The sequence below is a fragment of the Acinonyx jubatus genome, chromosome E3 (assembly GCF_027475565.1).
Source record: "Acinonyx jubatus isolate Ajub_Pintada_27869175 chromosome E3, VMU_Ajub_asm_v1.0, whole genome shotgun sequence".
Taxonomy (NCBI): domain Eukaryota; kingdom Metazoa; phylum Chordata; class Mammalia; order Carnivora; family Felidae; genus Acinonyx; species Acinonyx jubatus.
Window position 1 is genome coordinate 38,666,270 of NC_069398.1, and position 23,649 is coordinate 38,689,918.

The 23,649-nt window shown below is 62.7% G+C and overlaps 3 protein-coding genes across 10 annotated transcripts; 1 reads left to right on the forward strand and 2 right to left on the reverse strand.

Moving 5' to 3' along the window:
- The first annotated feature begins 4,014 nt into the window (after positions 1-4,014).
- LOC128313657 (uncharacterized) lies at positions 4,015-13,923 on the forward strand. 2 transcript variants are annotated; one of them, XR_008294657.1, is made up of 3 exons: positions 4,015-4,457; positions 6,180-6,355; positions 12,127-13,923. XR_008294657.1 is itself a non-coding variant. In XM_053213386.1 (2 exons), the coding sequence occupies exon 2, from the start codon at positions 8,438-8,440 to the stop codon at positions 9,581-9,583; it is 1,146 nt and encodes a 381-aa protein (XP_053069361.1). In that variant the 5' UTR covers positions 4,015-4,457; positions 6,180-8,437; the 3' UTR covers positions 9,584-13,923. The 2 variants fall into 2 exon arrangements, 1 of the variants encoding a protein (XP_053069361.1); XM_053213386.1 differs by having other exon boundaries at positions 6,180-13,923.
- ZG16B (zymogen granule protein 16B) lies at positions 5,775-7,878 on the reverse strand. 2 transcript variants are annotated; one of them, XM_053213387.1, is made up of 4 exons: positions 7,402-7,878; positions 7,242-7,321; positions 6,918-7,023; positions 5,775-6,257 (listed from the first exon to the last, which is right to left on the reverse strand). In XM_053213387.1, exons 2-4 carry the CDS (start codon positions 7,291-7,293, stop codon positions 5,906-5,908), a joined length of 510 nt encoding a protein of 169 aa, XP_053069362.1. In that variant the 5' UTR covers positions 7,294-7,321; positions 7,402-7,878; the 3' UTR covers positions 5,775-5,905. The 2 variants fall into 2 exon arrangements, with proteins under 2 accessions (XP_053069362.1, XP_053069363.1); XM_053213388.1 differs by lacking the exon at positions 7,402-7,878 and having other exon boundaries at positions 7,242-7,394.
- Positions 13,924-17,160: 3,237 nt separating the features above from the next.
- Positions 17,161-21,740, reverse strand: LOC106978724 (testisin-like). 6 transcript variants are annotated; one of them, XM_027043499.2, is made up of 7 exons: positions 21,224-21,444; positions 21,079-21,108; positions 20,965-20,991; positions 20,601-20,769; positions 19,801-20,084; positions 17,758-17,912; positions 17,161-17,491 (listed from the first exon to the last, which is right to left on the reverse strand). In XM_027043499.2, the coding sequence occupies exons 1-7, from the start codon at positions 21,288-21,290 to the stop codon at positions 17,255-17,257; spliced, it is 969 nt and encodes a 322-aa protein (XP_026899300.1). In that variant the 5' UTR covers positions 21,291-21,444; the 3' UTR covers positions 17,161-17,254. The 6 variants fall into 6 exon arrangements, with proteins under 6 accessions (XP_026899300.1, XP_053069630.1, XP_026899301.1 ...); XM_053213655.1 differs by having other exon boundaries at positions 20,601-20,991; positions 21,224-21,675; XM_027043500.2 differs by having other exon boundaries at positions 20,965-21,108.
- Positions 21,741-23,649: the final 1,909 nt, after the last annotated feature.

The window sequence follows — 23,649 nt, forward strand, 5'->3', positions numbered from 1 at the left end:
GAGGGGACGTGTCGGATGGGGGCTGGTTGGCAGTGCACGGGGCGCAGGCTGGGAGAACTGGGTCAGGGAAGGGGCAGAGGCTGGCTGGGGGAGATGGGAGCCAGGGCCGGGTATCCCTCCTCTGGCATCTCCTCGGTGGGGGGGGGGGGGGGGGGGGAGGGGGGGAGGGGGTGGCGGCAAAGGGCAAAAGTGGCCGCGAGGGGCTGCTCAGGACTTGTCCCGGGATTGAGTTCGGCCTTGGCCACTAACTCCCTGAGTGACCTCGCGCAAAACACGTCCAAGCCTGTGTCTTCAGCTGTAAAATAAGAATAAAGCAGAGATTCGATGTCATGAGGCCTGGCCCGCGGGAAGGCTCCAGCAGCAGGTGTTCGTAGGAGACCTCGGATGGGGCAGCGGGAGCGGAACTTTTTTGTTTTTTCTTTTTCAAGTAAGCTTCATGCCCAACGCGGGGCTTGAACTCACCATCCTGAAATCCAGACCTGAGCTGAGGTGGGTGGGTGGGTGGGCATCTCTCGCCACCCCTCGTTGGCTCTCCCCACGTCCCGCGGGCCCGGCCTGGGCTGCGGGGCGCACCTGTCTGGGGGCTGCGGCCAGGAACTCGAAACCTGAGTGGCCTGTGCTCTTCCCAGGAGGCCCTGCTGTGGAGTCACTTTTAGAGACTGTACCACAAGCCCTGGGGAAGACAGTGGGGTCATTGCTGACAGGTCGTCGAGTCTCTGAGCTCAAGGCTCAAGGCCACAGGACTATGGGAACAGAGCCCCACGGTCCCCCCGGGAGCCACTTAGGGAACAGACCCAGGGCAGTCGCCTCCAAGGCCCGAGACTGCACACCTTCCCTGCACGCGCTCCGGTAAACGCCGGATGCGCGTTCGGTCCGTGTCTGGAGGCTCCTTGTCTTTTCCTTCCGCGCTTCAACATTCTCTGGTGTTCCCCTGCCCCGGCGAACGCGAAATAAAGACTACGAGCAGGTTGCTGCTGCCGCCGTTTCGCTGGCGGAGGCAGCCCTGCACGTCCGCTCGGCCTAAGTGTCTGAGAACTCTGTCTGCGGGGCGCGTCTACACCCCACGCGGAGAGTTGCCGGCTTCTTGCGAGAGCCCGTCCAGAGGCGGAGGCTTCGGGACCCCTTGAGGTGGACGCATATGGGCAGCGCCTGGGTCTGAGGGGGCGAGCTGGGGGCCCAGACCAGGCCGAGCGGGTACAGGAGGCGCTGGGGACTGGCGGGACCCGGCTCGGCCTTGGGAGGTGAGGCCGGAGGGGAAGGGGGGGGCACGAATGACCCGCCTGGAGGCTGACCCGGAGAGGGGAAGAGAGGGGCCCCCGGGAAATGGAGTCTCTTCCAAGCGCTGCATCCCTTGGGTGCCCAGCGTACAAGAAAAGGCAGGGCCCCTCGATGAAAACTTCTAAGGGGCGCCTGGTGGCTCACTCGGTCGAGGGTCTGACTTGATTTTGGATCGGGTCATGATCCCAGGGTGGTGTGGGATCGAGCCCTGCGTTGGGCTCTGTGCTAAGCATGGAGACTGCTTGGGATTCTCCCTCTCTCTCTCTCCCTCTGCCCCTCACCCCTGCTCACTCTCTGTCTAAAAAAAAAAAAAAAAAAAAAATGTGTTAACAATTTCAGGATGCGCCCGTCAGAGCTCCCTGCTAGGCAGAGGCCCTTCTGTGTGGCCCTACAGGTGGCACGCCCGTGACACAGTTCTGGTGCTGTCTTCACGTGGAGTCCCTGAAGCCTGGAGGGAAAGGCTCCCCTCAGGTGCCCTTACCCAACCTCCAGGACCCCTCCCGCCTGACCTCTCCTCCCCAGAGCCTCCCTGAAACCACGCTGTCATTCCCAGACTTCTCGAAGCTCCTCTCCGGTCCTGCCTGCAGCACCCGAAGTGTCTCGGGTTAGGGTTGCCACATCCAGTAAAAGACACCCTGTTACATTTTTTTATCTTTTTCTTTAATGTTTATTTATTTTTCAGAGAGAAGGAGAGGGCAAGCAGGGAAGGGGCAGAGAGAGAGGGAGGCAGAGGGTCTGAAGCAGGCTCTCCTCTGATAGCACAGAGCCCGATGTAGGGCTCGAACTCACAAACGTTGAGATCGTGAGCTGAGCTGAAGTCGGATGCTTAGCCGACTGAGCCACCCAGGCGCCCCTAAACTTTTAAATGTATATTTTTGAGACAGACTGTGAGTGGGGGAAGGGCAGAGAGGGTGGGGGGGACACAGGATCCAAAGCAGGCTCTGCACTGACAGCAGAAAGCCTGACATGGGGCTCGAACTTAAGAACCGTGAGATCATGACCTGAGCCAAAGTTGGAGGCTCAAACTGAGCCACCAGGTGGCCCCACCCAGTTAAATTTGAATTTGAGATGAACAATGAAAAAAATTTTTAGTATAAGTATACCCCGTGCAGTGTTTGGGATATACTTATACTTAAAAAAAAAAACAATATTTAGGACATAGTTATACGTTTATCTATTTAAAAAAAATTTTTTTAATGTTTATTTTTGAGAGAGACAGAGAGAGCATGAGCAGGGGAGGGGGAGAGAGAGGGAGACACAGAATTGGAAGCAGGCTCCAGGCTCCAAGCTGTTAGCATAGAGCCCGACATGGGGCTCAAACTCACAAACTGTGAGATCGTGACCCGAGTCAAAGTTGGACGCTTAACTGACTGAGCCGCCCAGGCGCCCCTGGGACGTAGTTATACTTTTAAAAACTCAATGTTTGATATATACTTTGGTAAAAAGTTATTTGTTGTTTATCTGAAATTCAGATTTAACTGAGTGGCCTGCATTTTATCTGGGAGCCCGCCCTGAGATGTGTCCTGGGATTCGAGAGCAGGAGTCAGCTGAGGTAAGGAACAGTCTAGAGCTTGGCCGGACGACCATCGGGCCATCCCTCTTGCCTCTTTTCTGCTGTTCACCGGTCTCCCTCTCCCACCCGAGAGGTTCAGACCCTCCGGGGACACGGCTGCCACATGCTCCCAGTCCTACTCATGACAACACCAGCCGCCTGCAGAGCCCGACTGGCCCATCTCTGGCCCTGAGAACGAGTGGCCCAGCTGGGGCCAAGGCGCACCTCTGGTCCATTGGTATTAGGTGAGGGGGGACAGGTCAGAGGGTCCCAGTGGGGCTGCCTCGGCCTCAGTCCAGTAGACTGGAGGAGGGGGCCCAGAGAGGGGTAGTAGTGAGCTGGGCAGACCCTGGAGAAGCTGCAGCCCCAGGAGGAGCTTCCCCCAACACTTAAAGGGTCTTTTTTCCACCAGGAGAGCAGAAGGTCATGGCCCAGAACATGCTGAGCCCCAAGTGGGCCTGCTGGGACCCACGGGAAGAGACTCAGAGGCGGCTGTGGGTCTCAGCCCCACATGAGCGGCCCCTGGGGCCCGAGTCTCTGGACACTGAAGGGGAGGGTATATCCCAAAGAGGCCTCTGCATCTTTTCGGAGGGAGCAGGCCTGAGCTGGGGTCTGAGGACAGGTGAACAGAGCACCTGTCCCGGGGACGGAAGTGCACGTGGGGAATCAGGCGAAGCCCCAGAAGCTGGAGGTTTGTTATACGGGGAAAGAACCGGCCCCTCCCGAGGGATGAAGCCGGCTACCTGTCCAACGCGGACAGTGGGTAGACGGCAGGAAGGACTTCCTAGGCGAGGGGCCTTTGGAGCCGGGAGGGAGGGGTGCACGGAGGCCGGGTGTGGGGAGAGGGCCAGGGAGCCAGCCTCCCTCCGGCCTCCAGCAGAAGCAGCCCACGGTGAGGAGGAGCCGTCGAGGCCACATGGGGTGGAGCCATCTGCCAGCCCACGCAGGGTCTGCTGCCTCGCGGAACCCACCTCGCGTGGGGACCGGTCCAGGGGTCCCCCACCTTGACCAGGCAGCCGACGACCCCGCCCGGGGGGGTGGGGGGAGACCCGCTCAGGGAGGCCACCTGCTGGGTTCTGAGAGGGGCCTGGGTCCCCTGCGGCGGAGACCCAGTGACCCCGGTGCTGGTGGCAAAAGGCGAGGCCGGAGCAAGCCGGAGTGCACGTTAAATAAAGGTTCACACACGCGCGCGCGAACCCGCATGGGCCTTGTCACTAAGGGGAGGGGGCCTGGGGCGCGCGCAGCTCCCACGCCCCAGCTCTGGCCCCTCTGCGGTGTCTGTGCGAGGACCGCACCGTGGTGACCCCGAGGTCCTGAGAACAGGTGCGGCATCGCCACAGCGCGGGTGTGCCGGCTGCCCAGGGCGCGCGCGGGGTTCGCCGCGAGAACCACGTGGGACTTCTGGCCAACTGCTCACAAATAAGGACCATCTGGGCCACGGACCGGGCTTTGCAATCAGTGGGCACACCTGCCCCTGAGCTGGCCCCTGCCCCCCGCCCCGTCCTGCTCCCTCGCTTCCCGAATCTAGTCACAAGGCGGTGACCGCCGTGGACCTGGGCGCTGTGTCTTCAAGCCAACACGGTCCCGTTTCTGACCGTCCTGGTTGCCATACCAGGAGCCCTGGGAGGTAAGGTGCCCCCCTGAAGCAGCCAGCCCCAAGAAAGGCCTCCGAGAAAGGGGTCAAGAGTCTCCTGCCGAAAACAGATTTCCCTTGTAGAAATCCACCGGCAAGCAATTAACTATGCAACGGGCCCGCCCCTGGGCGGCATGGAGCAGGGGCCGGGGTGGGAAGGGAAGGCCCCCCGCCCCCACCGTGGCTTTTCCACGCAGCCGGAAGAGTGTCCTGCAAAGTCACCCCCGGTGCTTGTCAAAATGTGTGCGTACCGTCAATGTGAGGGGTTCGGTCAATACCTGTGCTCTCACTGCCGACAGATTAAATGGCAAGACTGAAAACAGCCACAGTTTTCAAGCGGTGAGGGGTGTCAGTTTCAAGATATCTGGACAATGGTGATTGATATAGCAAGGTCACGGGGAACACTGTCTTCAGCTGTCTCTGGCCCTGGCCCTTGCCCGTGCTGGTCCCTCAGGCTGGACCGCCTGCTCCCCTTGTCTCTACAGGGCCGGGCCTCACTCAGCCTCTGGGCTCAGATGTTGCCTCCTTCAGGAAGGCTTCCCGGAAGCACACCCCCATCACTCAGCCTCTAGGCAGGTGCCTATGCACGAGGTTCTGCATGTGTCCCCACAAGCGCAGATGCCACAACCACTGCCACCACCTGTTTCTGCCTCTGTCCCCCCACAGGGGACCCTTCAGCTGGAGACACCGAGTCTCTCCTCTTTTTAAAAAAAAAAAATGTTTATTTTTGAGTGAGAGAGAGAGAGAGAGTAAGTGGGGGAGGGGAAGAGAGGGAGACACAGAATCTGAAGCAGGCTCCAGGCTCCGAGCTGTCAGCACAGACCCCGATGAGGGACTTGAACTCACGAACCGTGAGATCATGTCCTGAGCTGAAGTCTGTCGCTCAACTGACTGAGCCACCCAGGCGCCCCTCTCCTTTTCTTACCCCTGAGTGGCCAGGGGAGCCCAGCATGGACGAGGCCTTGGCCAATGTGTGCCGAATGAGTGAATGACCGACTTCCCTGAGGCCCGGTGCGCACTCAGAGAAAACTGGAATTGAACTCAGGCCATCGGAGGCCAGCTGGATGGGCCTTGGGTAGGGACGGGGTGGGGGGGCGTCCTTGGAGCCCAGACTCCTCCGAGACTGAGGATCTTTGAAGTCCAAGGGCTGCACAGGAAGGGCCTTCGTTCTCGGCAGAATCACCAGGGCCCGAGATGTCAGACCCACCTCTGTCCTCACCTCGCACCCCCGGCCCGGAGGCCTCACACCCCACCAGCTCGGAAAGCTTTGGTCACACCCCGGGACCCAAGGACCACACCTGGAGGCACCATTCTTGCAGAAGCTTTATTTATTCGTGGATTGAAATTTGGGGTCCAGGCTCAGCTACCTCAGTGCCGTCAGCCCAGCACGAGCCACGTTGACCCAGGTTGACCCAAGCCCCATCCCTGAGACCCAGGAACACTCATTTATCTGATGAGGTACTGTTGTTTTGCTGGATCGTGTCCCAGAACTCTAGAGGATAATCCCACGCAAAGCAGAGGCCCGTGATGCCTAAAAGCTTGCACTGGCCACAGATTCCTGTGAGCACTTTCTCGAACTGGTCGGGGTAGACGACAAAGTTCATGCCATCGTCCTTCCCGAATGTGGCATAGCGCCCTGTATCTGTGTGTAGGTTCAGGGACCGGAAATACATTTTGTAGGAACCACTTATCCCTATGATGCGCTCTCCTGGATAGAGGATGAATTCCTGTGGAGTTCCGGATGACGGACAACCAGACATGGTGGTCCAGGAGGGTCCATATCGCACCTGGATACTGGGAGACAGGGAAGCGTTGGAGGGCCAGACCTAGGCTGAATCAGCACTCCCCAGGTGCTCTATCGCCTGGCAAGGGCAGCAGCCCTGTCCCTACAGGTACGTGTCCCCACGCACGTGGATTTGGGCTCCTGACACATACATAGGTCCCGGTCTCAGACCCCTGCCCTGATGCTTTCGGGCTCTGTGATCTTGGGCTCATCACCCGGCCTCTCTGGGCCTGTGTCCTCACCTGCAAAGTGGGAGTGGTTCGGGGGGTGGGGGGGGAAGTCCCTGAGACCGTTGGTAAGGGGAGCTTGGAACACAGTGCCACTCGGGCGGTGCCCCCTGCTGTCACTGCTCACAGTGGGGAGCTGTCCCCGGGCCCAGCTTGCACCTTCTGAGCCCCAGATACTGAGCAGACCAGGTCACAGGTCAGAGAAGCAGGTGACTCCCTCACTCCCCTGGGAGAGTTCCACCAGCTCTGCCCATCGGGGCGTCCCTGACCCCCCACGCCTCCTCCCCCCTGCCCTGCCCACACTCTGTCCCCTACGGTGCTGGCCGCCCTCCCCAGGACTGTACGTGCAGACGCAGCGAAGGCACAAGGGGAAAAGGTGCTAAGCCCTCTTCCCAGGGTCCCGAGGCCGTGGTGATAGGGCTTCGTGGCCCTGCTCCTACTCACCTCTTCAGTATGCCCAAGGAACCTACGGCCACCCGGATTCCGGTGATTTCGTATTCATGGTCTCTGGGTGTGCTGAAGTATTTGCCTCCTCCGCTCCCGTACATCTCTAGATGGATGAAGGGACGGGGTCAGGGAGAGGAGAAACCCAGACGCTAATATGTGGCTCATCCCTGCCCCGGACCGGGTGCCGCCGTGCAGGGACACGGCAGGGTCCTGAGACTAGAGTCAGTCTGCGGTCAGGGCCGGGCCCAGACCCGGGGCCTCCCGGAGCACGCAGGCGAGGGTGGCCGCTGGGACCAGAGGGCGCACACCCGCCAGACTTACGCGCTGCCAAGCAGGTGCTCCACAGGAGGGTGAGTGTCAGCCTCAGCAGCATGGCTTCTGGAAGGTGAGTCCCAAGGCCCCTGGAGAGAAGAGAAGGACTCGGAGAGGAGCCCCATCCGGCCCGGCCAGGCCCCGTCGAGGGGCGCAAACACAGCCTTACCTGGCGGGGAGAGTCCTGTGGCCCAGTCCCGGTCCTGCGGAGTCTTGCTCCTGGACACTCCGCCTGGCCCTATATACCCTCCCCGTCCCTGTGGGCCTCCGTCCAGAAGGAAGGAACAAGGGCCACCGGGGGGAAGAAGGAGCTGGGCGGTGGGGGCTCTTCCTGGGGGAATCCCAGAGCCATTCTGCAGGAGCCTTCCGGACACGCTGTGTTTATTGTCTCGGCCCCACGGCCTACACAAACAAGATGGGACAGTGACAGGTTTTGTCTGTCGCTTCTGGGTCTCTCTCCCCAGCACGTAGACTAGAGCTGCACTTCAGACGTGGGGCGCTTTGCTGAGAGCCCTCCCCAGCTGGGCCAGAAAGGTGTCCACCCCATGGGGGAGCTGCCCTCTGGAAGCCCACAGAAGCTCCCTGGGGCCCGGGCGTCCCTGCGTGGTGCACAACCCGGCTCAGGACCTTATCCAGGCCCGCGTGGAGCCTGCGGTCCCCTGGGCTTCCCCGGGCTCAGGCTGAGCTCCCTGTGACCCTCGGAGAGCTGGGCTGTGTGCCTGGTGCCAGGTGGGAGAGACCCCAGGGGCTGGCCCTCCACGGCCTGTCACCTGGCAAACAGCGCCAGTGTTTGCTTTGTGCAGGGAACGTGTGTGGCTGGGACGGGCTGGCCTCAAGGGGCCTCAGGCGGACCGGACGGCAGAGGTGACGGACTCAGGCACGGATCGGGGAGAGGGGGGTTCTCCAGGCCAGTGCCCCCAACGGCCGCTGGGGTCAGGCCGGGGTCAGGCTTAGCCGGGAGGTGACGGTACTTGTCCGGGGCTGGGGTTCTGAGGCCCCTGCTGCTGCCACCGGTCCAGGCTCCCTGTGACGGGTTGGAGCTGAGGCCATCAGGGCCTCCACCCTTCGAGAAAAACCACCGGGTCGCGGTCATCAACTCGGGAGGGGGCGCTGGAGCCACACGGCGTCCAAATCTCAGCTTCCCTGCTTCCTGGCATCCCGTCCGGGGACCTCCCGTCACCCGAGTGCCGCGATTGTGCCATCTGATGTCTGTGCAGGGGCCCAAAGACTCACGCGTACCGCCAGGCGTACGGGGTGGTTCTTGGCCGCCTCCTTTGAAATTGCAGAATATCAGGAAAAACACGCTGGTGCCTTTGGTGACGAATGACAGACGGGACAGTGTCGTCAGCGGTGGAGTTCTACACGGGCACGAAGAAGGCATGGGGCCGCTCCCGCGGCACTGCTCCTCGGCCCCAGGAACCAGTCTCGGTAGAAAGCAGGGTGTTGGGGAAGGCTCCAGTAGGTCACAAGAAAAGGGGTGCGAAGAATGGCCTCGCGTGTGCGCTGACCCGCTCTGGAAGGGCCGCTCACCTCACTGGGATCGCTGGGATGGTGGTACTGGAGGGTGGGGGGGGGGGGGCCCGTCTACCCGGCACCTCCTGCAATTACAGCAGGTGTCTGGGCCAGGGGTTCGCGGACTGAGGCCCGAAGGCCCCATCCAGCACGCCCGCCCCGCCTGTTTTAGCGCGGCCCATGAGCTAGAGCGCTTTCTCCGTTTTGAAATACTTAGAAAACCATTGAAACGAAGAGTAGCACGCGAAAATTCTACGGCATTCCAGTGCCGTTGCCCGCAGATAACGTTAGGAGCACACAGCCAAGGCCATTCATTTGTGTATCGTCTGGGGCTGCTGTCACCCCACAGCAGCAGAGCCGAGCAGTTGCGACAGAGACTTTGTGACCCGGAAAACCTAACACGTGCGATCTCGGGCCCTTCACCCACAAAGTCAGCCGATCCCGGGTGGGTCCCCGTTGCCCGCCCTGGAGCAGAGGCAGCCTCGTCCACAGCCATTCCCAACCCGCCTTCGGAGCCCCTCTCTGCTCTGGCCTTGGCCCTTCCTTGCGGCCCTGCACCCGTCTCCCTCGGGAGGCCCCTTGGGGCTCAGGCCCCTGCTGACTCAGGTTGGGAGGTAAGGGCTCCCCGACCCGTCCTCCCAATGCTCTCGCCGCTCCCAGGGGCAGTCAGGCCCACAGACGGGGCAGGCGTGGGGCGGAGGGCACGGGCAGCTGAGCCCGTCCACAGGCCCCCAGAACCTGCAGGGGGGGGGGGCCGGGGGCGCAATAGGCCCGGGCGCCCGGCAGGCACAGCTCTGGAGGAAAGGCCTGGCGGCCACACAAAGGGGACTCTGTTCTGATCCTGCCACAGCCGCTGGGCGCTGTCGAAGGTTTTGCTGCCAATTCACGTGCCAGGCTGGCTGGGCTTCGCGCCCAGAGGAGGGTCCGTGTGGACCGGAACTCCGGGAAGCACCACCTGGGGTGGGGGCTGGGAGAAGAGCCGGCCGCTGCCCAGACGACGGGGGTGACAGCACGGGCCCGAAAGCGCACGCAAGGTGCGCGTTCAGAGTGCGTGAACGTGCGCTCACATACGGATGCGTCCTCCCCACGCACCGGGGTTTGCACACGGCCCGCACACACACACACACACACACACACACTCGTGCACACGTCTTTCAGAAGGTCAGCCCTGCCCCCTCAGCTACCTGCCCAGCGCGGCCCTGGGGAGACTGAACACACGCCCTTTGTCCCTGGGGGTGGGGGCATTTGCAAGGCCGTGACCTCAGCCTGCCAGGAGCGGGACACGGGGACTTCTTGCAGCAGGGGTGGGAGGTTGAGTCCGATCTCCCGGCCCTCTGGTGCGGGGCCGGGGGGCACCGCTCTGTGCCCGCAGCCTGAGGCACAGAGGACGAGAAGGCCTCAATGCCCGCTGATGCCACGCTCCGAGCTGAGCATTTTTCTCCACTCTGCCCGGAGAAGCTGAGCGCTTTTGGTGGAACGCCGGGACACCCGAGCGCACGTTTTGTCTCCTCTTTTATGGGATTAAAATCGCGCTAGTGCGAGTGTAGAAACAAAGACGGACCATCCCCAAGCGTCAACTCCAGGGGGGGCAGGACATCCAGGCTCCGATTCCCCGAGGCCGTCCTGGCACACGTGTGCGTGACCCGGTGCATCGGTCGGCTGCGGCTGCTGTGACAAACAGCACGTCACCTCCCTCGGGCCTCGCCTCCAAGGGCCATCGCGCTGAGGGTGAAGGCTTCCGCACATGAATGGGGACACGCACACGCAGTCCACAGCCCTGGTCGCCGTGTACCCGAGACTCCCCTGGGGCTGGCACCCCTCCCCCACTGCTCTCCTGACCTCCTCCCAGGGCCCTTCCCGCTGATGGCACCGCTGACCTTGTGGGCTCAGCACGCTGCCGGCCCCGGGACGTCGCTGCTGCCCGAGCTTCCGACCCGCCCACGTTCTGAGCCTGCTCTCTGCTGCCTGTGTGCCGCCACTCCGGGCCTCCGTCTCTTGCTCTGTGGACGGGCCCCTAACGGATGCCCCTGCGTGAGGTCGTGAGGCAGAAGAGGACAGTGTGCGGGTCTCAGCAATCTGTCTGTGTTCCTGAGGACGCGGTCAGATGGCGCCCCCTGTCCCTTTCGGTATCAGGTGCCGGGGCCCCATCCAACTGGTTTTTGAATCACGCGCTCGGCTCCTTCCCCAGGATGGTCGAGCCCTCCCTGTGTGGGCTGCCGAGGGCAGGAGCCCCGTGGGGGCGTCTCTGGGCTGGGGGGCCGCCTCCCGATAGCGAGCGGACGCCATCCACACCGCACCCACGGGAGGGCCCGGAGCTTCCCAAGACCATGGCTCTCCACCAAGGACAGGGGGTCCGAGTGGACCCGGGCAAGCTAGAGTCTTCCAAGTATAAAGTCAGCAGACATTCTCTCCAACGTTTTACTACGCAAATATTGGAGCCTGTTACAAAGTGGAAAGATTTTCACAGCCGACGCCTGACCTACTCACACTCGGCCAATTACCATGTTATTGTTTTTGCCCCGTCGTGTCAGTGGATGTCCGTGTGACCGGCCGGCCACCCCGCCGCGGGGTCCCGTTCTGGATGCACTGAAACATGACAACCTCAGCTGCAGACCAGCGCCCCTCCTCTCAGACACCACATCACGCGTGTCACGAAGGAGACCTTGTATGGTGCTACCCCCCCCCCACTTTGAAGTACGGTTTTCATGCAAGGGAATCACAGATCTGGAAGTGTCTATTCATGGGGTTGCGACAGACGCACGTAGCCCTCTCAGCCAGGCCTCTTTCCGGCCACAGAGCGCGCCGTCGCCCCGGAAAGCTCCCTCCTGCTGTTCCCCACCTGTCCTCTCGCCACCGGGCAAGCCCGGCCACAGCAGACATTCTTGACCTCGTGCCGGTGTAGGCGCATCGAGGGGACTATCCACTGTTTAGGGAAAAGAATGGGTGATGAAATTAATCTGACCAGGAGCTCCCATGGTAGGTTGAGTTCATTTAAATACGCACCAGTACATACCTGTGGGAACCCTGGTCCCAGTGTGAATACAAAGTCACAAAAGTTAACAACCTTTGCACCAACGAGGACGTGAGGAACAAGATCGGGAGGGACAACACCGGCTTCCCGAGTGTCCTAACAAATGACCACGTCTGGTGGCTCAAGACAACAGAAATGGATCCTGTCCCGGCGCCGGGGGCCGGGGGCCGGCATGCAGGCACCTGCTGGCCGCCGCGCGCAGCCCAAAGTCTCTGCAGAACGTTCCCTGCTTCTCCCAGTTGGTGGCGGGCGCCTCTTGGCTCCTAGCTGCACCCCCCGAGCTCATCTCTCCCCCCGCCCCACGGGTGCCGTTCCCCCGTGTGTGACTTCTCTTTTTCTCTCTCCTGACAGCTCTTAAACTGCTTTCTACCCAAGATAATCCCAAGATCTCTACCTTGATCACGTCTGCAAAGAAAGGCCCTGTTCCCGATACGGTCACATCCGTTGTCCTGAGCGGACATATCCTTTTGGGGGGCCACAATCTAACCCGTTACAGGGCATCAACCGGTCAGCCTGAGGCCTACCTGGGAGCCTCTCCTGAACCCCAGACCCACTGCCCCCGACGTGCAAGTGGCCAGAACCCCACCCCCAGGCCCCCTGAGGCCCTGGCCCCCATCCACCCAACTCCATCTGCCTCTCTCCGGTGAGAGGCCCCTGCCGTACAGCTGGGGCGCAACTCTCTCAGAGAATCATTCTCTTTGTAAACATCTTGCTGTTCTCTGGAGTCTGGAGGTGTCTGGGGGGAGCAGGCACGTGTGTGTCCAGGTCCCCGCCCGGCCCCACCCTACCTATGCTTCCTCCTGCCTGCCCTCGAACCTGCCTTTCCAAACAGACTTCTGGAACAGTGTTCGATCAGAAAAACGGCTATTTCCAGAGGGTGGGGTTTAGGACCTTTTTCGACTTCTCCCCTGTCCTTTGTATGGCTTTGATTTCTTTGGGTAAGACTGGACCGCTCCTACAAAAACAAAATGATGACATTTTTAAAAATTGGGATGCTTTTTTTTTTTAACCTATAAGCTTACCAAGGCCATAGAAGTGGAAGCCCTCAGCGTCAAAAACACTGTAGGAAATAGGCCCCTCTTACTGTGTTGGAGTCTTTCTCGTGGTTTAGAAACCTTTGAAAACAGGAAGCCTGTGTGACCAAAGCACCCATGGAAAAGTTAGCCTAAGAAATGATTAGGAGGGTGCACCGAGATTTATAAAGATTTACATGGAGGTGCTGTTCTATTTTTTTTTTAACCTCACGTATTTATTTCAGGGAGAGAGATAGTGGGGAAGGGGCAGAAAGAGGGAGAGAAAATCCCAGGCGGGCTCTGCCCGGACACTGCTGATGCAGGGCTCGAACTCAGGAACCATGAGGTCACGGCCAGAGCCGCAATCAAGAGTTGGACGCTCAACGGACTGAGCCACTCAAGCGCCCCAGAGCTCTTTTCACAAACAAGTCTGGTTCCGCAATCACAGAGCCACTTGGCCCGTGATGGTAAACGGCCGTCCCGGCAGCGCAGCGGCGTTTGTCAGGCGGGAACCAGCAGCCCCGGGCAGCGTGTGACACATCTTCAAGCTCCCGACCGACCGCGGCTCCTGCACAGGAAACCAGCCTGCTCTGTGGGCAGACGCTCTGCGTGCGAGGCTTTGCACCTGGCCTTCAGACCGGGGCAGGGACAGACCTCCTGGGGGCGGAGAGAAGGGGTCCGACACAGAGGCTGCTCAGGCTGGACACGGAATGGGGCACACGGCAACGGGAGGCAGGGGGCCAGGGTCCTCCTCCCACGGAAACAAGTGTGTGCAAACTGTGTTTCAGGCACCTGAGGTCCCCTGCACCCCTGCATTTCCGTGGGCCTGCTCGGTGAGCAAACATCCAACGAGGAAGCAGCACTCGGTGCCCTTCCGTCCCCTGCAGGGAGCGCCAGGCGGTGTGGACGGGGCGGCCGCAGCTCGCCAGGTGCCCCCTTGTGGCAGAGAGGGCACACGGCGGAGACAGGAGCTGAAAGACCAGAAGCCACCTGATCCCGGGATCCTACAGGAGGGGGCAGAGGGCGGGACTGCCAGAACCCAGCTGGGCCCAGAGACACGGGGCAGCTTCTCACACGTCTCTGGTGAATCTCCCCAGTCGAGGGTTCCACGGGAACCCTCAGTTCACTTCGGGAACACTGCCCACTGCAAATCCTCGTGCAGGTTTCTTTCTTTCTTTAATGTTTATTTATTTACTGGGGGGGGGGGGGGGGGCGCGGCATCCAAGGGGGAGGAGCAGGAAGGGAGAGAGAATCCCAAGCAAGCTCCATGCTGTCAGTGCAGAGCTGGACACGGGGTTCGAACCCACGAACCATGAGATCATGACCTGAGCCCAAATCAAGAGTCAGACGCTTAACCGGGTGAGCCTGTCAGGAGCCCCGACTCCGGAGTATGGCCGGAGTCGCAAAAGATGAGTCCGCAAACAAAAATGCAGTTAGGCGAAGGTCCTCATGCTCGAGCGGGAATGAGGCCCGGACTCCAGAATGAAGCTTCTTTTTATCAGGATAATTGCTAAAAACTACGTGCGTCATGTCAGCTCCGCAAGCGTGTGAATCAATCTAATGGTTTAGCTTTTCAAGGCTGGGTTCCGAGTTCATTGGTTTCTATGACACTAGGGAGGGTCAGGTGTGAAGGAGGGTCCGGCCCTGGACAACGTTAACGGCTCTAGGGGCTCCTTACCGGCCGCGGGGCGTTCAGCTGTGTAAACATGTCCTAAGGCCTTGCGCCTTCTCCAGCCCTTCCCTTTGGGAGTCTTTTCCTTTGATGCTTCTCTCCTGCCTCTCCCACACCCTCTCACAGATTTCTGATGCGTTTTACCCCCATCAGAGTCCTAGAAAGGTCCTACGACAAGCAAACAAAGTTCACTCTCCCAGAAGTCTGTGGGCACGGGATCGCTTTACAAACAACGTCTATTAACAGCCTTTGGAAACAAGAGTCCGTGGAAAACGCGTGAGAAGCCACAGCTGCGGGGCACGTGGCGCAGAGGAGGCCCGTGGCCAGGGTCTCACGCGGGGGCCTCTCGCGCTGGGAGCTGGCGTCCTCGGGCCACCCGGTGCTGATGGGGAGGAGGCTGGTGGTGACAGGTGACGACGATGACAGCTGATGCCTGGCGTTGTCCTCACTGCTTCACTCACTAGCCCGGTTCACTCCCCCGGCGGTGCGGGGGGGGAGCGCAGGTGTGAAGGCACTGGGTGCCGTTCTCACCCCCGCCGCCGGGCACAGAGCGGCCGCGAGACAAACGCCGCCTCCGGCCACCGCGCGGCTACGAGCTGGAGCACACACCGGCTGATTTGGGACCTTGGGTTTGCTGCCCTCACCCCTGGCGCTCCTGATTGTCCTTCGTCGCTTTCCAGGACGAAGACACGTGACTTCCACGCCCCATTTCCACTGCCTTCCACCTCTTAAGTCTTTCTTGCGTCCCTTCTGTCGCACAATCTCCTCACGTGGCCTCACTCCACTCTCTCTTCTGACCGCTTCCGGTTTAAGGACCTTGTGATGACACTGGTCCCACCTGGGCCATCCGGGATGACCTCCCCATGTCCCGTCCTTGGCTCATCTGCAGTGTCTTTCACCACGAAAGTGACATCCTCAGTTTCCAGAGACGGGGATGCAGACAAGCAGGGGCTCTGTGTTCTTGGCCACGACAGGTACGTTCCTCGGGGAGGAAGGCGGGCGACCACCGGGGAGCCTTCCTGTCTGAGAAGGACGTCGTGCTGCCCCTCCTCATTTGTTCGCTGGGTCTAGAGTTCAAAAACCTAAATAACTCTTTCTCAGATCTCGGAGACCCCACGGCACCTCCTGCGAGTGCCGCGCTCCAGAATCCCGACACCGTCGCACGGTCGCAAGCGGCAGCCCTGACGTTTGTCCTTAAAAAGCGGTGCAGGAACAGCGGTTTGGTTGCAAGCAGGTGACCTGAGTCTGCATCTGTGGAGTCCCTTCCGTAAGCCTGAGGAAACGTCACTTGTCCACACACCATCTCAGGAGAGCGAGGGCAGTGGACTCTGTGGAGTGAACCGGGGACCCAGAGCTGCCCCGTGGTGACCCCGGGGCCCAGCGTGGACGGTCCCCCAGGGCTCACTCCCACCCCGGCCCGGACACGTCCAGCATCACCTGCACCGCAGGACGGGGAGGCGGGCGGCCACGGCCAGACCTCCCGGAGCCTGTCACTGATTCCCGGAGGGGTCACGGAGTGTCTCCACCACGAAGGCGCGTGGCTGCACCATCGTTGCTGGGCCACCACAGGCTTTAGGACCGCCCACCGAAGGACCGCAAAGCTAGCGACCCACTGAGAGGTGGCACGAAGGACCGTAAGGTGCGTGACGAGCAGGATGACAGAGCGGAAGGAGCGACGTCACAAGGGAGGTCCGGAGGAAGAGCAGGCGGCCACCAGGCAAAGGAGGGAACATTCTAGACAAAGGGAACAGCATCTGCAAGGACCCCGAGGCAGACAAGAGCTGGTCTCACGGGTGCCATGTGCCAGTGTGAGTGGAGGGGTGAGGGGTGGTGGGAGGCGGCCAGGTCCCTGCAGGGGTGGGGGGCCCAGCCTGGCCACGGGCCCAGGAGCAGCGGGGAGCCACAGTGAGTTTCCAGTGTCTGCTTGCCTTGCCGCCTGTGGACTCGAACCCCTCCCGCCACGATGGAGGGAGGGAGGGAGGGAGGGAGGGAGGAAGAAGAAACAGCAAGACCCACCAGAGGCCGTGGTGGCCCCGAGTGAGTCGGCAGGGAGGGGAGGGGGGCTCTCCGCCTGGTGGGAAGACTTCGGTCTGGTGCGCCCACTCTCCCTATTTGGGGAACCAGGGCCCCCTTCCAGCCTTCCTCCCGGGATGTCGGGTGAGCAAGGGGGTTTGCTTTGAGGGGAGGCCGAGCCGTGCCCCTGCGGCTTCTCTGCTCCAGCAGGACTCTGCCTCTGCTGCCCTCGGTGGGAACCCCCTCATTTGGGCAAACGCCATCGGGCTGCTTCCCTCCCTGCCTCGGTTTCCCTGCTCCTCACTGGGGCCTCCCGGCGTCACCTCCCAAGTAAACTTCCCGCACCCCAGTCCTGGTCCCGGGTCGGCCTTTCGGGGACAGAGGTAGGACCGGGAGCGTCTGGCGTCTGGGTGGAGGGTCGCACCGGCATGAGCACCGGGGGGCTCGGGATGCTCCCCCCGCTGCACCCCGCTCCGGTCTTCCTGGCCCCCAGCGACCCGGGGGTGACTGACGTCCTCCCGTAAACTATCTTTCTGATTGAACCAACCAGAGAGGGCTTTGTCACCCAAACCCGAATGGCGCAGACAGCTAGAGCGAGATTTAGGAGTGAAGGACTGGATCCCGGGGGGGACCGTGAGGGTATCCAAGGAGACACCCGAGGCCACAGAATGCTCTGCGAGGCATCGATTCCAACACGCTAAGGAGTTTATTAGAAAAGGGACAAGGTGGGGGACGGGGCCTGGCTCAGCAGATGGCCCCAGCTCTCAGGACTCCGTTGGGCTCAGGCCGGCTGCGGGAGCCCGGCCCAGAGCACAGCGAGGGGCAGGAGCAGCCGAGAGGGCTCCAGCCTGTGAGTGCTGCCGCGGGCCACCAGCATCCGGATCCAGTTGAAGTGCCTACTGACATTGGTGTAGACCCCGGGCCGGTTGGGTCTACCGCAGCCCGATCCCCAGCTCACGATGCCAACCTGAATCCACACACCTCTCTTTTCGCAGGCCAAGGGCCCACCGGAGTCACCCTGGGGAACGGCGCGGGTGAGCCAGGCCTGGCGGCGAGTGGGCGGGGGGCTCCCAAGGGCCGGTGGAGACGGGAGGGACAGCAGGAGGGGCTGTGGAGCCGGGCAGACCGGGTGCACATCCTACCCCCCACCCCGGAAGTAAACAAGCCTCAGTTTCTGCATCTGTGAAGTGGGGCACTGGTCTCTACCCACTGGGATTGACACACGGACCAAATGAGGCGCGGGCCGCCCTCGGGCTTGGGGCTGGGGTGGAGAGGGACACTCACGAAGCAGGCATCCTTGCCTCCTTGGGAATCGCCAGCGCACACCATGTCCCCCCAGATGTCGTAGCGGACCAGGGGCTGTGTGTACAGGTAGTTACACATGGTGGTGTTGATGATGCCGACCTGTACTTCCTGGAGGAGGTAGGGGGCTGGCAGCACTGCCCAGGGGTCGAGGGGACAAGGAAAGACGGCACCCTGAGCCTCTCTTCTGCCATCTGCTTGGGAGAGATGGCACAGGCCACGGGGGAGGGGGGAGGGACGAGGGTCCCTCCCCTGGGGCCAGCAGCACCCGGCACGTCGTGGGGGATGGACCCGCTGCCGCAGCTCATCGCCGAGGCCCGGCTTCCCTGCGGGCGCGTGCGAATGGCAAGCGGCCCCCGAGCCGGTGGGGAGGGGCCGACACAGGCGAGCAGGGTTACGGTCACTGTGGTCCAGCTGCCCGTCAGGTGCTTCCAGGCCTTTCTTGGGGCCCCCGTGGCCCTCCGAGGGCGCGGCCTGATGGGGACCCACTCTCAGGTAAGGAAAGACTCGGCGGGGAGGGCTGCCCCTCCCACCCCCAGCAAAGCGCCGGGGAGGCGTCAGAGCCCGTCGTGAACCCAAATCTGTCCAATTCCGAGCCACCAGCTGATCCGTCCGAGGACGTCACGAGGATACCACGGTTAACGTGTAGGTGGAGCCTCTGGTCCGCCAGGCACTCTGCTGAGCCCTCAGGTAGGAACCTCTTTAAATTTCAGAACCACGCTCTGTGCTGGGAACCGTTTCACCTTGTTCTGCAGATGAGGAGGCCCAGGCACAGGGGGAGGAGATGCCTGGCCTGGGGTCTCCCAACCGGAAGGAGGGAGAGCTAAGCCTCCCAGCAGGCAAGGGGGGTGGCGGCCAGAGTCACCTGCTACCTTCTAGTACGAGTCGGGAGCCTGGGGCCGGCCCTGACTACCTGTCAGCCTCGGGCCAGGGAGTCTGGTGGCTGGGTCCCTTGGTTCACACCCACTCAGCCCTTTGGGCCGGGAGGGATCTGCAGGGGGAGCAGGGGGGAGCAGGGGGACACTCTCTCCAGTCCCTTGTAAGGAAGGGACAGGACCCCAACTCTAAAGGAAGGCAGGACCAGCGCAGGTTTCTCTCTCCGCCCTGCCAATCCCCGATGTGTGACCTCGAGGACACGTTGTTCTCTCGGTCAGTGAGCCCCGGCTTCTCCACTGACTCCTTCTGGGACCTTACGGCCACTTCTGTAAGTCTCTCCCTTTCCTCATTGATAAAGCAGGTATAAAAATGGCCCTGCCTCATTCGCAGGTAAGGCCCAGAAGAGAGACCTCACCCTGCTCGGTCCTCAGGGTCCAGAGCCTAGAACAGTGCCGGCACGAGGCGCGCCCTCGAGGAACCTTCTCTGCCATCACTGCTGAGGGAGGGGTGCTGCCGGAAGGGGCCAGGCCAGGGAGGAGCATAGGAGCCAGGCCCTGTGTGTGGCGCTCAGGACCCAGGGCACCTCGGGGCAGAGGTGCACGGGTGACGCTTCAGGCTGGCCCAAGGACCGCCCCCCACAGATTTAGTGGGGAGTCAGAGAAAGGAAATACTTTGACGTTGCAAAGACAGACAACAGGCTCAGGACTCCAGGCAAGGAGACAGGGTGGCAAGGCAGGTAGGTGCAGAAGGTATGGAAAAGCCAAAGCGGGGAGGCGGGATGGCTGGGGGCTGGGTGAGCACCCGTGCTGAGCGGAAAGAACACACACAAAACCACTGAGGCCTTTCTAACGCGACCTCCGCCAACCCCGACACCCTTGCAGGCTGGGTGCGGAGCGCGGGCCTGGGCCCAGCTGGCCTCCCTCTCACTGTGGCTTCGGGCTCACAGTCTCTGGAAGGCAGAGGGAACGGGGTGTGGGGACAGGAGGTCCTGCCCTGGCGGGGGGGGGGGGAGGCACTGCTGGGCAGCCCCAGGAGGGACCCAGCTGCACAGAGACCCAGGTGGGGGCTGCTGAAGCCGCTGTGGACGGAACAGACGGCGGAGCCCGCAGCCCCCCCCCCGCCCCACCCCCCACCTGCCCCCAGCCTCACCTTGATCTTCTCCGATGTGCCCCCAGCCCGTCACCCAGCAGTCAGTCTGGTTCTGGAACTCCGAGGAAGAGGCCGCAACACAGACGGGGTGGATGTACTTATTGTAGGTGACGGAGGAGGACAGCTTCAGCAGGGCGATGTCAGAGGATGAAGCCCCCAGATACATGGGGTTCAAAATGATCTCCTCCACCTGGTACCGGTTGTAGTAGGCCTCCAGATTCCAGATAGACGGTGAGGCAGACAGCTCGCCAAACTGCACGGACCACTCAAAGGGATCAGTGTGCCTGGCAGGGGAGGAGCGGGCGGTCAGGGGTCTTTACAGGAGGGAGGGGCCCTGAGCCCACCTGAGGTCTTAGGGCCTGGGGGCAGCAGCGTGCCTCCGCCTGAGGTGTGGTCACCTCAGCCAGGGGGCCGCCTCCCACAGCCGTCCTAAAAAGGAATGAATCGATGCAGGGGATCAGACACTTCCCGTCACCACTGTTGCCGCAGGCCAGGCTCTGTGCCCAGAGCTCACCCACCTCGGTCCGCCCCCGTGGTGCACCTGCACCGGGGGAGGTGGGAGGAGGAGGGGGCGGCTGGTGCTGCCATCCGGGGAGAAGAGAAGACAGAAAAGAACACGACACAAAAGGGCACGGGAATGCTGTAAAGAACGTTCTGGAAAAAACGGAACCGGGTTTTCTCACGTGGCTGCAGCGGGGCCCGGGGCTCGGGAGCATAAGAGAGCTGAATCCGCAGGCGTCAGGCCCGGAGGACGCGTCCCCCCAACCCCGATTCGGAGGGCCGCCCGCCCCCAGACTCACTTTTCAAAGCAGTGCGCGGCCGACAGCACCCAGCGGCGGTTGAGCAGGCTGGCGCCGCAGTGGTGGGCGCCCCACAAGCGCAGACTGCCCTGCCACGGCCAGCGCCCCAGCTCCGAGTCCTTGCCGCCCACCACGCGCGTCGTCGAAACGGTTCGGCGGCCGCAGGGCCCTGGGACGGACACGCGGGCACGCGGCTGAGCCGCACGACCCCGGCCGCCCCACCGGCCCGCGCGAACCAACGCGAGGGGCCCCTGGGAAAACGCGCGCGTCGGGGCCGCGCCGCCCAGGGACCGGGGGACCTCGCGCCCCTCCCCACGTGGCGCGCGGGCGCCGCCCCTCCCACCCCCCGGGGCCCGGCAGTTACACGTGAGCAACGACGAGTTCTCGAAACCTGGGCGGGGAGAGGAAAAGATGAGGCGCCCCTTGCGCTCCGGCTCAGGTGCCCTGCGCGGGGAGGCGCGCGTCCCGGGCGCCTTACCTGGAAACAGCTGGTCCAGATCCTGAACGTCTGGGGGGCCCGGAGGGGGGATGGCGAGCGGCCAGGTGAGCTCCCCGCGGTCTGCACGCGCCCCGGCCGTCCCCCACCACCCCTGGGGCGGCCCGCAGCCCCCGCCTCAGCTCACCCTGTCCCCGGAGCCCCGCTCGCACCAACAGCTGCGCCAGCAGCAGCGCCCGGACGCGCGCGCCCATGGCCGCCTCTGCCGCGTCGCGGCGCCCCCTCTGCTTCCGCCCGCTCGGGGCGCCACCCCGGGGGGGGGGTGGGGCAGGGAACGCCCGCGACGCTGCCCCCCCCCCCGCCCCAGCGGGACCGGTCCGGGTCCGAGGGCTTCGAGCTGGGTACCCCAACCACACCGTGCCCCCAAACGGTTCTTGTCTGCAGCCCTGGGATCCCGGCTGCCCGGCTCGTTGCCCCCCTTCCTCCACCCAGCGCTTCTTCGGGGAAGGGCCAAGGCCGGTCCCCACCAGGACCCCCGTGAGAGCAAGTCCTCACCGAAAGCCCGCTGGGGACCTGGCGGTATTGGGCAGAGCCAGGAGGAGAAGATTCGTGTTTTCCCCTCTTGGAGAAGACTCGGGGAAGTGATGGTCTCTGGTCTCTTCCCCACCTGAGCCCACAGGCAGGCTAGTCCCTGCCAAGCCTGGCTGCCCCCTGGTGGCAGGCTCCCGCCCCCCCATTCCTCTCCTCCTCCTCCCCACCTCCCCCTCTCCCCCCTTCCCCACCTCCTCCAATTTAAATCTTGGAAGTTGAAACCCCTTTCACAAACTTTCTTTCCTGCCGAGGTCCTTGGGGGAACAAAATGGCCCAAATGAGAGAGGCACCCCTAGGCTATCCGTCTCCCAGTGTCCCCGTAACCAGTGACTCTCCTAAGCGAGGTTCTGGGAGGCTGTGCCTTCCTGGTGCCCCCGTCTGTGTCCTAAGCACTACCGGGGTGTGGTGGGATCCACAAAATGATGAGTTTCCCAGCACTGGCTTCTGGGGTCCCTCCGGTCAGGGGAGCCAGCCTGGACTAGGTGTCCCCCCTGTGGGAGCCCCGCTCCAGGGCCTGGCCCCACAACACGCTCAGCTGGGCCTGGGTGGTGAGCGCCCAAGGGATCGGGAGCAGGTGGCACAGGCGAGAGGGTTCCCCGCGGTGTCCTGGATCCAGGGCACCCTGAGAGAGACGCTGGTGACACCCAGGGTGCCGGGTGACACGAAACCTCCTCCAGAGGGTGAAGCTGGCCTGTCGGCACACCTCCTTGACTTCACACACTGGGGTGTCTCCCGCAAGTCAGCTGCAGAGTGGGGGCTGCGGGCATGGGCTCCGGCAGATGGGCTCAGGGACAGGACGGGACCGGGTCCCTGGCACGGGGGCGGAGTTCCCTAAACGGTTCCCCTCTGTGGCCCTTGGCACCACAGCACTTGTAACTGGCCAATCTCCTGTGAGCTCCCTGCGGTTGGGGCCAAGTGTGGCACATGGCCCGAGTCACAGGGCCGGCGACTGCCTTCTGGTGCCTTACAGGGACCCCAGGCAGTCCCTTGTCCACTGCACCCCGAGGGATGGCTGCGGCCCCAGGTCTTGCCAAAACCATCCCGGCTCTCCCAGTGCGCGACAGCCCCGCCCCTCGCCGGTCCCCTCCCCTAGTGAACCCCGGGCTGGCTCCAGCCTGGGGTCGCCTCTCCCTGCAGACTCCTGTCCCAGGTCCCAGAGAGTTGCACGGCAGGCTCCCTCACGGCGGGGCTCGGGGCTTGGTGCTAACGTCACCCCTCAGCGAAGCTTCTCTGCTGGCTTCCCGTCTACAGCGAGCTTGCTGCCTCCTCCCCCTCGGAGGGCTGTTTCACTACAAGCCGCACTTCCTTCCCAGCCGTTTGAAGCATCCACGGCCATCTGGTTTGTCGCGTGTGCATCTGCCCATTGGCTGCGTCCCGGGCCCATGAGGGGCAGTCTGGGTGTCTGTGGAACCTAAGGGGTGATGGAGCAGTAAAGGGAGGGGTGGAAGGAGACAAGGTAGACGGAGAAGAGGGGATGCAGGTTGGCGGAGCCTCTCCCAGGGTGGAGAGGGTCCCTGTTGTCGCCGTCCTAGAGGGACCTCCGGGTCTCTTGGCCCAGGAGGAGTGCTGCGTGGGGGGGGGGGGCGCCAGGGGGAGGCCAGTGGCCCCGGAGTGGCCCCTCCACGTTCCGTGGCGGATGTCTGCCCTTTGGGATACAGAGGCAGGTGTGCAAAGCCCAGGGGGGTCCTGGAGGTCCCTGTCGTCCTCTCCTTCTCCCTATCCTTGCTGCCTCGCCTCCCCCCCACTCCCCCAGGCGCCGGCCCCAGAAGCAGCCTGGAGAAGGCGGGCGGCGGCAGCCGGAGTCCACGTCTGTGGTCACACGTGCAGGAGGGGCTCGCACTCGCCCCTGGCGTGCCTGGCGGGCCACCCAGCACGCTGTTCCAGCCGGCACGCGGCCGTGGGTGCGTGGTGAGCGCAGCGATGACCTCGGTGGTGAGCCCGTGGCTCTGGTGTGGATGCCGGATGCTACTGGGGATCCAGCTCGGGCTCCGTTCCCCCAGGGCCGGCTGCCAGGCGGGAGGC

Coding starts and splice junctions, on each gene's coding strand:
- LOC128313657 (XM_053213386.1), top strand. CDS start 8,438: ATGTCTGTGCAGGGGCCCAAAGACTCACGCGTACCGCCAGGCGTACGG.
- LOC106978724 (XM_053213654.1), bottom strand. CDS start 21,290: ATGGGCGCGCGCGTCCGGGCGCTGCTGCTGGCGCAGCTGTTGGTGCGA. Junction 21,109..21,223: donor AGCGGGGCTCCGGGGACAGG/GTGAGCTGAGGC, acceptor CGGGCCCCCCAG/ACGTTCAGGATCTGGACCAG. Junction 17,913..19,800: donor GCACATCGGAGAAGATCAAG/GTGAGGCTGGGG, acceptor ACCCCTGGGCAG/TGCTGCCAGCCCCCTACCTC.
- ZG16B (XM_053213387.1), bottom strand. CDS start 7,293: ATGCTGCTGAGGCTGACACTCACCCTCCTGTGGAGCACCTGCTTGGCA. Junction 7,024..7,241: donor GAGCACCTGCTTGGCAGCGC/GTAAGTCTGGCG, acceptor TCATCCATCTAG/AGATGTACGGGAGCGGAGGA. Junction 6,258..6,917: donor TCCTTGGGCATACTGAAGAG/GTGAGTAGGAGC, acceptor CCTGTCTCCCAG/TATCCAGGTGCGATATGGAC.